This window comes from Cervus canadensis, chromosome 15 (genome assembly GCF_019320065.1).
Source record: "Cervus canadensis isolate Bull #8, Minnesota chromosome 15, ASM1932006v1, whole genome shotgun sequence".
NCBI classification, from domain to species: Eukaryota; Metazoa; Chordata; class Mammalia; order Artiodactyla; family Cervidae; genus Cervus; species Cervus canadensis.
This window is the reverse complement of record NC_057400.1, coordinates 74,331,688-74,346,061: the sequence shown is the minus strand read 5'-3', so window position 1 is coordinate 74,346,061 and position 14,374 is coordinate 74,331,688. Positions and strand designations below refer to the sequence as shown.

General features: G+C 36.9%; 1 protein-coding gene across 5 annotated transcripts in view; it reads right to left on the bottom strand.

Moving 5' to 3' along the window:
- The window catches only part of IWS1 (interacts with SUPT6H, CTD assembly factor 1), a 49,303-nt gene that overhangs the window by 33,210 nt on the left and 1,719 nt on the right, over positions 1-14,374 (bottom strand). For 4 of the 5 annotated variants that reach the window (XR_006273094.1, XM_043487449.1, XM_043487448.1 and 1 more), the window contains exon 2: positions 13,234-13,352. Coding sequence is in view for 4 of the 5 variants with exons in the window: in XM_043487449.1 (XP_043343384.1) it covers positions 13,234-13,352 (119 nt within the window). In the remaining variant the exon portion in view is untranslated. The remainder of the gene's footprint in view (positions 1-13,233; positions 13,353-14,374) is intronic. The other variant, XM_043487447.1, reaches the window with a different exon arrangement.

Here is a 14,374-nt window from a genome sequence, read left to right as displayed (position 1 = left end):
TCTCAATACAAGGTAAAAATACCCCCTTCCTGAAGCCTCTTTCATCCTTCTCTCTTAGGTAGAATGGATTTTGTGCAATATAATGTGACAGTTCACAATGTGGACTTTAGAGTCTATTAAGATCTAGACCATCTAGGCTCGTGGTCATCTTCTACTGTAAAATTTAGGGAAATTATCTTAATTTCCCAAAGTCCTCAATTTGACAGAGTCAGAAATAGTATTTATAACTTAGAGGTCAGCCTATTCAGAGGACCAAATGCATGTAAAGCAATTAGCATGTGCCTGTGAGCACTCACTGTATGTTGCTAATCATCCATAACCAAATATTAATTATTAATTATAAGACATTCACCCTTGAAGACAGAGCTCAAATATATCATCTATGCAGGCTGAGCTGGTCAGTCATTCCTCCTTTCATGTCACCAGAGCATCCTGTGCAGCTACCTCACTCAAAGGTGATTTATTTACATTTATCTTCATAATATGAATGAACAAATGACCTTAAGATAAGAGACCATTTAAGAAAAGTAACCCAAAACCTATCTTTCACCTTCAGTATACAAATAAAACAAACCCCACAAGATAATACTTAACAAAAAAGAACCAAAGCAAAATATGTTTTTCTCATTACTTTGGTAGACTCAAAGATAAAGGCTGAAACCTAACACAAAGAAAGGACATGCAAATGGAATCGAAAGAAGTGCTAACAAATAGGGTAAACAGGGAGAGCAATGTCTAAAAAGAACCTTATACTGGCTTCAATGTACTCCTCATAGGAATGCTTTCCTTATATTAGCACCACCTTTCTGTGGAAAGACCCAAATGATTGCAGACTGCTATCTCTTCTCAATGCAAAGTAAAGCTGGGGCTAATGGGGCTGTCACCAACTTCAACCAAAGATGGATACTTGTGCCCACTAGCTTCTGCCTACAGTCAGCAAAAAAGGAGAAGCCAGGCACCATTTCCAAACAACCTCTTTCTCAATAGCCCCATACACTATTTTTTCCTGTGAGACACTCTAGAGGGGAACATTACTTTTCTATGTAGATAAAACCTTTAAACTGGATTCTAAAATGCACATTACTTTCCATTTATTTTCTGTGAAACAAAAACCAGCTGATCATAATCCACAACTAATTTCATGCTGCTCAAGAGAATATTCAAATAAAACAACAAAAATTAGAACTGGCAACTAGTTATAACTAGGGTGCATTCATGCTCAAATTGCTTTATTTTAAAAATTGTGTTTATAAAGAAGTTAAACTGTCACTGTTTGCAGATGACATGAAGATTCTAAAGATGCTACCAGAAAACTACTAGAACTCATCAGTGAATGTGGTAAATTTGCAGGTTACAAAATTAATACTCAGAAAATCTGTTGCATTTCTATACATAAGAATGAAAGATCAGAAAGAGAAACCTCAAGCAGTGATTCTATTTACCACTGCATCAAAAAGAATGAAACACCTAGAAGTAAACCTACTTTCCAGCCATAATACTCACTCCTGAAACACAAGTCCTTCTCAGTTCTAGGCCTTTGAACCTGTGGTTCTCTCCAGCTAGGATTATCACCATCATCTCTAACTGGCTTCTCCATCTGGTAATGTCAGTCATTCCTCAGAGTCTACTTAGCCCACCCTCCCATCCTCCTACAGTCCTTTTTATGTGCCCTTTATGTGATTTTTAAATATATTTAGTTATTTGATGCATGCTAATAAAAACAGGTAACTATATAAAATGATGGGATGGTTATTCTAGCTATTGTCCTTTGATTTCAAATATTAATGTGCAAACACAGAAAAGTATATTAAAATCGCCTTTAACAGCACAACCCAAAGATCACCATTATTCACATTTTTTACAAGGAATTTCCTCCCAATCTCTTCTCTGTGTGAATTTACTTTAAAATAGTAAATAAGGATCTAGAATCACACTGACTTCTCCCATTTCACAAAATATTTTTTTGGAAACAACTTTAATGGTTGCACTGCCATTCTTAGAAATGTTCTCTTTATAGTTTAATTACTAACTGGTGGGCTACAGTCCACGGGGTTGCAAAGAGTCTGACGGGACTGAGCGACTTCACTTTCACTTTCATTTTGTTGGCTACTTATTGCTTCCTTTCTTATGTTTTCTAGCCTCATTTGTCCATTTCAGTGTTCTCAACCTGAGGGTGGTTCTGAGTCTTCCCCTAAGGAGGCATTTGTGAATGCAAAGGCCCTTTGGTTGGCAATGACTGGAGAGCATATGTTACTACCATTTTATTTAATGCTTTGGAACCAAGATACTAAATGTCCTGCAATATAAAGGACTGCCTCTAAATGCCAACAGCTGGCTTACTCAGAATCATCTAATTACTAATTATCTAATTACTAATAACATTACTAGTCATCATGTTTAGCACTGGGCAGCTCTCCGTGCAGGGGAGGCCACACCCACACACAGGCAGGAGAACCAATGAGATGAAAGAGCCAAAGGGCCCAGTAGAGACTGTGTTAATAGAGTAACAAGTAAAGCATCCTGGCTTCTTCTGGAATGTGAACCGGGAAACATAGCTTCAACCAACTAGTAAAGAGAGATAAAAATGAAGCTAAGTGAAAACTTCTGGTATGAAAATGAAAAGCTCTGCTGACCCACTCTACAGTGAAACCGGTTAGAAGTATTTAAAAACAACCATTCAAGGACTTCCCCGGGGGTCCAGTGATTAAGACTCAGCACTTCCACTGCAGTAGGTGAGGGTTTGATCCCCGGGCAGGGAACTAATATCCTGTATGCCATGGGGTGTGGCCAAAAAAAAAAAGAAAATTTGAGAGGAAATAAAAAGACATACCTTGAAGTGTAAATAAAAAAAATAAAAACAACCATTCAAAGCCTCTGGAAATGGTACTAAAGATAAAGAAGCATCTATCCAAGAAGGTCTATAAAAATTTGCTAAGAAAGGCAAAAACATCTGGTATTTGAACCAATACTACTCCTTACTTCCACCCTCAGAGATCAGCAAGAAAATGATTCTACTCCAGGCTGCTACAGTCAAAAATAGGGTACTCTCTTCCTCTAGCTCCCAAGGGTGGGGCTTCTTCCCAGGAGAAGCATGATGCCAGTGCTTCTCATTTTGCCTCCAGCTACCAGTTGCTGTAGGTAAGTTCCCAGCAAGTGCAGCTGAAACTGGCGGCTCTCAATCACAGTAAGAAGGCTCTACTGGGGGCAGAGCACACTAAGAATACCAGAGCCCTCAACACCTTTGCCCGAATTTGTCCCACAGTGGTTCCATGCCAAGAGAGGCAAGCCAGGAACACTTCAGGTTGCTATCCAATTCCCACCCCACACTGAGAGTTCAGCTTCTAGAACTGGGATGTCACTCAGAGAGAAACTTGCCATCGCCCTTTCCCTCCCCAAACTCCAGATCCCTGGCTCAGAGATTTTGCTTGGGGAAAAAACAGGCAGTACGACTTCTCTGGTGGTCCAGGGGTTTAAGAATTGGCCCACCGAATGCAAACTAGTACAGCCACTATGGAGAACAGCGTGGAGACTCCTTAAAAAACTGGAAATAGAACTGCCATATGACCTAGCAATACCACTTCTGGGCATACACACTGAGGAAACCAGATCTGAAAGAGACACATGCACCCCAATGTTCATCGCAGCACTGTTTATAATAGCCAGGACATGGAAGCAACCTAGATGCCCATCAACAGACGAATGGATGAGGAAGCTGTGGTACATATACACCATGGAATATTACTCAGCCGTTAAAAAGAATTCATTTGAATCAGTTCTAATAAGATGGATGAAACTGGAGCCCATTATACAGAGTGAAGTAAGCCAGAAAGATAAAGAACATTACAGCATACAAACACATACATATGGAATTTAGAAAGATGGTAATAATAACCCTATATGCAAAACAGAAAAAGAGACACAGATGTACAGAACAGACTTTTGGACTCTGTGGGAGAAGGCAAGGGTGGCATGTTTCGAGAGAACAGCATGTATATTATCTATAGTGAAACAGATCACCAGCCCAGGTGGGATGCATGAGACAAGTGCTCAGGCCTGGTGCACTGGGAAGACCCAGAGGAATCGGGTGGACAGGGAGGTGGGAGGGGGGATCGGGATGGGAAATACATGTAACTCCATGGCTGATTCATGTCAATGTATGACAAAACCCACTGCAATGTTGTGAAGTAATTAGCCTCCAACTAATAAAAATACATGAAAAAAAAACAAAAAGCAAACCTAATGTAAAAAAATCCTTCCAATTATTTAGCAGTCTGATTGATTGTAAAATTGTCGATTTAAGAAATGAATAAAAAAAAAAAAAAAAAAGGAACTGGCCCACCAATGCTGGGGACACAGGTTTGATTCCTGGCCTGGGAAGATTCCACATGCTGTGGGACAACTAAGCCCGGACACAACTACTGAGCCTGTGTGCCTAGAGCCCATGCTCTGCAACGAGATGCAAGCCACCACAATGAGAAGTCCATGCACTGCAACTAGAGAGTAGCCACCACTTGCCCCAACTAGAGAAAGCCTACATGCAGAGATGAAGACCCAGCACAGCCAAATAAATACATAAATAATAAAAAGCAGGCAGTAAACCAGATAGCTTCTAATTTTTCCCCAAAGAAACCAACTGCATCTGTAGCCAAGCTTGGGGAAGTTCAGGCTAAGGCACTTCCACTGGAAGTTGTGGTGAAATGCACTTAGGAGGAGATTCAAAATATAAACTGCAGGCCAGCTAGTTTGCAGGAGATAAGCAGATAAGATAATAATATAGCTGGGAGGAGCCAGACTAACTTGTTGAGCAATTTGTGCCATAGGGCAATGCTGAAAAAAATAGAGCCATTACTGGAGTTTTAATAGCTGATGATGGTCACAGAAAAAGGGAAAAAAGAGCCCTATTAATACTACTATCATCCCAGGTGACAAGTCAGCATGTCCCAAATTGCACATCCGAGGATGCAACATCAGAGATTTAAAGCTGTGGGTGAGGAAAAATAATCCAGCCAGTCATTAAACAATTCAAAACATCCAGTTTCCAACAATAAATGAAAAGGCATGCAAAGAAACTGGAAAGTTGACCCATAACCAGGAAAAAACAGACAACAGAAACTGCCTGTGACAGCAACCAGATACCGGATTTATCAAAAAAGACTTCAAAGTGGCCATCTGTAAACATGCTTAAAGAAATAAAAGGCATGATGACAATATCATATCAAGTACACAATATATACAGAAACAGAAATTTGATCACTTAAAATAACAACACAATAAGATTAACAACTGACTCCTCAATGGAGACAATGGAGGCCAGAAAGCAGTGGGATAACATATTCAAAGAGCTCAAAGAAAAACTGAGTATCTTTCAAAAACAAGTTAACACCAAAAAAAAAAAAAAGAAAACTTTTCCAGATGACCAAAAGAGGAAAGAATCTGTCTAGCAGACCTACCGTACAACTGCTAAATGAAGTTCTTCAGGCTGAAAGCAAGTGACCTCAGTGAATCCACATGAAAAAAATAATAACCACCAGTAAAGGTAACTGTGTGATTATAAAATCTGTATTTTTTCCTTTCTTGATGTAACTGATTGAAACAACAGTGCATAAATATGTATATATTGTATTGCTGAACCTGCAATATATAAGAATATAATGTGCATTTTCCAATGACAGAGTAAAGAAGGTGGATGGGAACAAAGTTGTATTACATTAAGGAAAAACTTTAGCATGTACTTGAAGTTATCAGCTTAAAAGAGACTGGTATAAGATATTTTACATAAGCCTCACAGTAAGCCACAAAGCAAAAAGGTGTACGTAATCTTAGCATACTACTACAGAAAATCATCAAACCACAAAGGAAGAGAGCAGGAGAAAGAAAAAAGGAATGACAAAACAGTAAGAGAACAATGAACAAAACTGCAATAATAAGCCCCTAACTATCAACATTTACTTTAAAGATAAATGGACTCAGTTCTCCAACCAAAAGACAGAGTGGCTGAATGGATGGGAAAAACAAACTGAGCTACGTGCTGTCTACACGAGACACTTAAGGTTTTAGGACACATGCAGGCTGAGGAAAAAAAGAGATGGAAAAAGATATTCCATGCAAATGGAAACCAAGTGAAAGCAAATGTAGCTATATTAGCTATATTTATAATAAGAGAAAATAGACTTTTAGCAAAAACTATAATAAGATACAAAGGAAATCAGTATATAATGATAAAAGAGTTACTCCAACAAGAGAATTTAACATTTGTAAATATTTATGCACCCAACATCACAGCACCTAAATATTAATAGACCTGAATGAAGAAATAAGATATCAATGCAATAATTGTAGGGAACTTCAACCTCTCACTTTCAATAATGGACAGATCAGACAGAAAATCAATAAGGAAGTACTGGGCTTAAACCACACGTTAGACCAAATGCACTGAAGAGACATTTATAGAACATTTCACTCAACAGAAGCAGCATACACATTTTTCTCAAGTGTACATAGAACAAACTCCAGTATAGATCAGATGTTAGGCCACAAAACAAGTCCTAATAAATTCAAGAAGACTGAAATCATACTAAACATCTTTTCGGACCACAATGGTATGAAAGTAGCAATCAATTATGAGAAGAAAATAGAAAATTTCACAAATATGTGGAGATCAAACATCATGTTACTGAACAACCAGTGAGCCAAAGTAGAAATCAAAAAATATCTTTGAGACAAATGAAAATGGAAATACAATATGCCAAAACTTATGGAAAACAGTAGAGTAGTTCTAAGAAAGAAGGTTACAACAATATATGCCTACATTAAGCAAAAAGAAATAGCTTAAACAACAACTTTACACCTCAAGGAACTGGAAAAAAAGAATAAACTAAGCCCAAAGTTATTAGAAGAAAAGAAGTAAGAAAGATTAGAGCAAAGATAAATGAAATACAGACTAAAAAGACAACAGAAAGATCAATAAAATTAAGACTTGTTTTTTAAAAAGATAAATAGGCAAACTTTTAGCCAGACTTACCAAGCAAGGGGGGAAAAAAAAGAGGATGGAAAGAAGTTAAACTATAAAGGAAAGAAAAGGTGTCAACACTACAGTTGACACCACACAAATGCAAAGGATCATAAAAACTAAAGAACTGTATGCCAAGAAATTGGACAATCTATAAGAAACAAATTCCTAGACACATTCAAACTAAGACTGCATCAAGAAGAAACAGAAAATCTAAACAGATGGATTACCATGAAGAGACTGAGTCAGTAATGAAAAATTTCCCAACATGGGAAAGTTCAAGATCAGATGGCTTCACTGATGAATTCTACCTGACATTTAGAAGAATTAATACCAGTCCTTCTCAAATGGTGCCAAATGAAGAGGAGGGAACATTTCCAAAATCATTTTATGAAACCAGCATTACCCTGATACCAAAACCAGACAAGGACACAAGAAAAGAACATCACAGGCCAATATCCCTGATGAACATACATGCGAAAATTCTCAAAAAATTATTAGCAAACTAAATTCAGCAAGACATTAAAAGAATCATACACTATGATCAAATGGGATTTTTTCCATGGATGTAAGGATGGCTCAAGATCCACAAATTAATGTGACACACAATATTAACAAAATGAAAACTAAAAATCACATGATCATCTCAATGGCTGCAGAAAAAGAAAAAAAAAGCAGAAAAAATTTTACATCGATTAATGACAAAAAGTCTCAACAAACTGGGTAAACAGAGAATGTATCTCAACATAATAAGACCATGTGACAAGCCCACAGCCAACATCACACTCAATGGTGCAGAGCTGTAAGTTTTCCCTCTAAGATCAGGAAAAGACAAAAACGCCATCCCTCACCACTGTTATACAACGCTGTATTGGAAGTCTTAGTAACTGGGCAAGAAAAAGAAATAAAAGGCATCCAAAACAGAAAGAAGCAACAGTGTCATTATTTGCAGATGACATAATATATAAAGAGAACCCTAACGACTCACCAGAAAACTGCTAGAACTAATCAGTGAATTTGGTAAAGTTGCATGGTACAAATCAACATACAAAAAATGCTGCATTTCTTTACATTAAAAATGAACTATAAAACAGAAAAGATTAAGAAAGAAATCCCATTTATAACTGCATCCAAAAGAATGAAAAATCTAGGAATAAACTCAACCGACAAGGAGAGTACACTGAAAACTATGACACTGATGAAAGAAACTGAGGACGCAAATAAAAAGAAAGCTAGTCTATGCTCATGGACTGGAAACATTGATATTGTTAAAATGACCATATTACCCAAAGCAAGCTACAGGGTCAATGCAATCCCGTTCAAAACTGCAATGGCATTTTTAACATAACTAGGAAAAAATAATCCTAAAATAAACCACAAAAGAACCTGAATGGTCAAAACCCTGAGAAAGAACAAAGCTGGAGATATCATATGCCCTGATCTCAAACTATATTATAATGCTACAACAGTCAGAACAGTATGGTACTGGCATAAAAAACAGACACACAGATCGACACAACAGAATAGAGAGCCCAGAAATTAACCAAAGCACCTATGGTCAAGTAATCTACAACAAAGGGGTCAAGAACATACAGTGAGAAAGAACAGTCTCTTCAATGAATGGTGTTGAGAAAACTGAATAGCTACATGCAAAAGAATCAAACTGGATTACTTTCACACCATATACAGTAATATTCTAAAAATGGATTAAAAACTTAAATGTAAAACCTAAATCCACAAAACTCCTAGAAGAAAACATATGTAGTGCACTCCTGACGCCAGTCTTAGCAATATTTTTTTGGACACATCTCCTCAGGGAAGGGAAACAAAGACAAAAATAAACAAATGGAACTATACCAAACTAAAAAGCTTTTGCACAGCAAAAGAAACTATCAACAAAACAAAAAGACTGCCTACTTAATGGGACAAAATATTTGCAAAAAACATATCTGTTAAGGGATTAATTTCCAATATACACAAAGAATTCACACAACTCAACATTAAGAAAACAAATAACCCAACAACAAAATGTGCAGAGGATCTAAATAGCTATTTGTCCAAAGAAGATATACAGATGGCCAACAGACACATGAAAAGACCACTCATCATCAGAGAAATGCACATCAAAACCACAGTATCAGTAGTATCACCTCACACCTGTCAGAATGGCTCTTAGCAAAAAGACAAGAAATAACAAGCGTTGGCAAAGATGTGGAGGAAAGGGAACACCTCTGCACTGTTGGTAGGAATGTCAACTGGTGCAGCAACTGTGAAAAAAACAGGGGAAACAATTTAAATTCCATTAACTGACAAAAGGATAAACAAAATGTGGTTTATCCAAAGAATGGACTACTACTGATCACAAGACGAAAAGAAATACTAACACATGCTACAGCTTGGATAAACACTGAAAGTACTAAGTGAAAGAAGCCGGTCATAAAAGACCACATGTTATATAATTCTATTCATATGAAATGTTCAAAATAAGGAGGGGCTGGGGGATGGGAGCACAAGCTGGAATCAAGATTGCTGGGGGAAATACCAATAACCTCAGATGACACCACCCTATGGCAGTGAGAAGAACTAAAGAGCCTCTTGATGAAAGTAAAAGAGGAGAGGTGAAAAAGTTGGCTTAAAGCTCAACATTCAGAAAACTAACATCATGACATCCAGTCCCATCACTTTATGGCAAATAGATGGAGAAAGTGGAAACAGTGGCTGACTTTATTTTCTTGGGCTCCAAAATCACCGCAGATGGTGACTGCAGCCATGAAATAAAAAGACAGTTACTCCTTGGAAGAAAAGTTATGACCAACCTAGACAGCATATTAAAAAGCAGAGGCATTACTTTGCCAACAAAGGTCCGTCTAGTCAAGGCTATGGTTTTTCCAGTGGTCATGTATGGATGTGAGAGTTGGACTATAAAGAAAGCTGAGTGCAGAAGAATTGATGCTTTTGAACTGTGGTGTTGGAGAAGACTCTTGAGAGTCCCTTGGACTGCAAGGAGATCCAACCAGTCCATCCTGAAGGAGATCAGTCCTGGGTGTTCATTGGAAGGAATGATGTTGAAGCTGAAACTCCAATACTTTGGCCACCTGATGCAAAGAACTGACTCATTGGAAAAGACCCTGATGTTGGGAAAGATTGAAGGCAGCGGAGAAGGGGACGACAAGAGAATGAGATGGTTGGATGGCATCACCGACTCAATGGACATGAGTTTGAGTAAACTCCGGGAGTCAGTGATGGACAGGGAAGCCTGGTGTGCTGCAGTCCATGGGGTCACAGAGTCGGACACGACTGAGCAACTGAACTGACTGACTAACTGGAAGGTGGGAGTGGTAAAGAGGTAACAGCTAAAGAGGTAACAGCTTTTGATGTGATTAAAATATTCTAAAAATGACTATGTTGATGGTTGTACTGCTGTGAATATACTAAAGATCACTGAATTGCACACTTTAAATGGGTGAATTGTATGGCATGTAAGTTTACCTCAATAAAGCTGTGTAGAAAAAAAGGTGTTATTTTTAAAGGTCAAATTTGACATATAAAAAAAATCCATGATGAACAAAGTATCAAAATTTAAACACTGGGATATGTATTACTTATTTTTTCTTTGCTTCAGGCTCCAATATGGACCATTAAAGCACTGTTACTAATCCTGACTTTAAGATTTTGCTATTTTTTTCATCATACTGATTGTATTAACTTTAAGTTTTAAAATATTATCTTGATCTTTTTCAACACTTTCCTTAGAGATCTAAAGAAACACATGCAGAGTGAGTACTACAGGTAAAATGAACTAAAAAACAAACAAAACCTTGCCTGTAAAACTCCAAAACCAAATGGGAAAAATATTATTTGGAAAATCAAGTTGTGAGTACCATCTTGCACCAGGCAAAATAATGCCCCACAAAAGATGACCACAGAAGGAGTAAATATGCAAAAGCAAAGTACAGATGTAATTAAGGATAGGGAGATTATCCTGGATTACCTGAGTAGGCCCAATATATTATTAATTATAAAGATCCTTATGCAGGGGAGGGAGGAAAGTCAGAGAAACAGACATATGAGGAAGTAAGCAAAGGTCTGAGAGATCTGAAGATGCTACAGTTCTAGCTTTGAAGATGGAAGCAGCCATATGCCAACCAGTGCAAGTGTCCCATAGAGCTGGAGAAGGCAAGGAAGCAGACTCTCCCTCAGAGAAAGAACACAGCTCTAGTGACACCCTATTTTAACCCAGTGAGATCCACTTTGGACTTCTGACCTCTGGAATTTTAAGAAACAAATCTCGGGTTATTTTTAGCCACTAAATTTGAATCCGGTTGTTATGGCAGCACTAGGAAACTAATACACATCTTTCAAATTATGGGGCTATAATCTCCACCTCTCCATATAATACTTTTTCAAGGGTACAACTGCCACTCAAAACTACTAGTAATTAGGATAACCCTTCTGGAGGGGAAAATCTATGAAAAGCACAAAAGTATGTTCACGGCAGAGTTCACTGACAATAGCTAGACAATCTAAATATTAACAATTAGGAAACTGTTGAATAAGTAATAGTTTATCCATGTTATGAAATATTAAGCAGCCATTAAAAATTACACTTAGTGAGAATCTTTAATGACATGGGGAAATATTTAAGTATTTAAAATCTTAAGTGAAGAGATAAAAATGTTATACAGACATGTAATATATATATATATTTCAAGTAACTTAAAACATATACATACATTCTATATAAGAATAAAACTGCAGGAGAAATAAAATAAAAAAGTTAATAGTCATTTCTGTGACAGGAGTATGTTGACTTTCTTTTTTAAACTTTCATATAATCTCTAAATTTACAACATGCACATTTATTTAGAATCCATCTCATAAAAAAAAAGTAGTTGAAAAAAAGAAAGTCAACACTACATTTATAACACACTTATAACTGAAGCATGAAGCCATGAGTCAGTCTCCTCATGCTGTTTTCCAAAATGGGAAATTAAGATGTTACACACTAAATATACTATAACAATGTTTACATTATCAAGTAATTTCTACCTATCAATTATATATTAATTAGAATTTAGTCTAAATGCTTAATAGTATACAAAAAACCAAAATGACACCAAAATAACTAAAAGATAAGCCCTCCTCCCACTTCTGATCTCATCTGCCCCGTATTTATTCTACTGTAGCCACAATGGCTTCCACCTTAGATCTTTGTTGGGAGTGTTCATTCACTACATAGCCATGTAGCTATTCCTTCACCTCCTTTCACATCTTGATTCAAATGTCACTTTCTTAATAAGGGCTACATGTACCTCCCTATTTAACACTAAAGCCTGCCCTGCATCCCAGCACCCTTCACTCATTCTTTCTTTCTTCCTTCTCCACAGCAGTTATCATCTTCTAACAAACTATAGAATTTTCTTTTTTTAAAGTATATTGTTTAATGTCTTTCTTCTGCTACTGGAAAACAAGAAAAAAAAGAAGGATTTTCGTGGCAGTGGAACCTCATTAAGTCACTCATATGTCAAAAGAGCCTGACACATAGCAGTTGCTCAATAAATATTTGTTGGATATATGGCTACACTAGAGACATATCAAAGGACAGAGTCAACAATACAATCTCTAACAATTGCATCTATTATTGCATGTAATAACCTAAAACTGGGCAATTTTCTGTGCATGTGTAGTTAAGCAAAATATATAGCATATTGGCCATCTTTATCATTCCTACACTTCAGTTTGTGTTTTACTGAAAACTTACAGCTGAATTTTTAAAAAATCCTCAATTTTATTTTGGTAACATTGTGCAGTACAGACTGCATAACCAGGCAAGCAAATTAAAATGACACAAAGGTAATAGGTGATAACCCCCATAACTTTGTTTCCATTGGTATTTCTTCAGAGTGCAAATCCTCACTGTCCCATTAAGACATCATTCTGGGAATGAGGAAGCCTAGTCAAATATCAAACACCTGACCTATTTTCTGAATCAATAAGCACAGTTGAGACTGCCTAATATCCAAAATGAGACTCAATCAGTACTTACTCCCTATGATTTCATAAGTAACCAGACTAGCCCTATTTGTTTTTAAAGCAGTTCTCTATTATTTTTGAAGGGTTTGCAGCCTAGACCCTGTGACAGGGTCTCTACATCTCCTAAATAAAACAAGTCTCATAGAATAAGCAAGGGAAAAGCCTCCCCAAAGATGTTGTTTAGCCAATACCTCTGAATGACGTTCTACACTTCCAGTGTCTGATCCAGAGTGTTGCTCATTTACATCATCCTCAACGTCTGACCCTGAATCCCGTTCATCCTGTACTGGGGTAGCGCCACCATCATCTGCTTAAAAATAAAACAAAAACCCACTTAAGGAGTAAGATGGATGACATCCTCAACTGAAATGAACACAATAAATCAAGAATAAGGTAAGAGCAAAGGTCACCACTGATGAAGCATAACTAATTTGTGAACAAGTACAATACGTACATAAATACTAACAGTCATAACCTGTACTGTTGACACATGTGGCAGTGAAAATATATCATTAAAGGAACGTGAAGCTTAAGAAATGCCACTAAGAACCAAGTCAACAAATTCTAAATAACTGTGTGCACTTTCAACTTTGTTAAAATAATGAAGTCTATTTTCTCCACAGCACTTACTTACCACCTACTAATGGACTACATGAGTTTCCAAGTTAATTTTGTTTAATGTGATTCTTTCCTCACTTGAATAAAAGTGCCAAAAGAGCAGAGATTCTAGTTCACTGATGAATCCCTGGAGTGGAGAACACTACCTGGTATAGTATTTGTTTACGAATGAAGAGCATACAGCATTCCATTCCAGAAATAGTGTAAACTCCTGGAAGTAAAAGTATATACCACTATACTATTATAAAACAAATTGCTACCTATCTTTAACCAATACTTTAAAAATACAAAGAAAAATTGTACTGAGAGGAATTTAGAGCTGTTGGAGGATACAGGAAGTCTTGGTTAAAAGTTTAATAAAAACAAAATTTTAAATATGAACCAGCTAACTACAGGGAAACCAAAAAACAAAAAAAGTTTAAGAATGAAATCACTATCATACTAGTGAACTATTCTACTCAGCTAAGGAGTATTGAATATACATATATTTAACCTTTTTATTATATAGCATATTAAAAAGCAGAGACATTACTTTGCCAACAAAGGTCCATCTGGTCAAGGCTATGGATTTTCCAGTGGTCATGTATGGATGTGAGAGTTAGACTGTGAAGAAAGCTGAGTGCCAAAAAATCGATGCTTTTGAACTGTGGTGTTGGAGAAGACTCTTGAGAGTCCCTTGGACTGCAAGGAGATTCAACCAGTCCATCCTAAAGG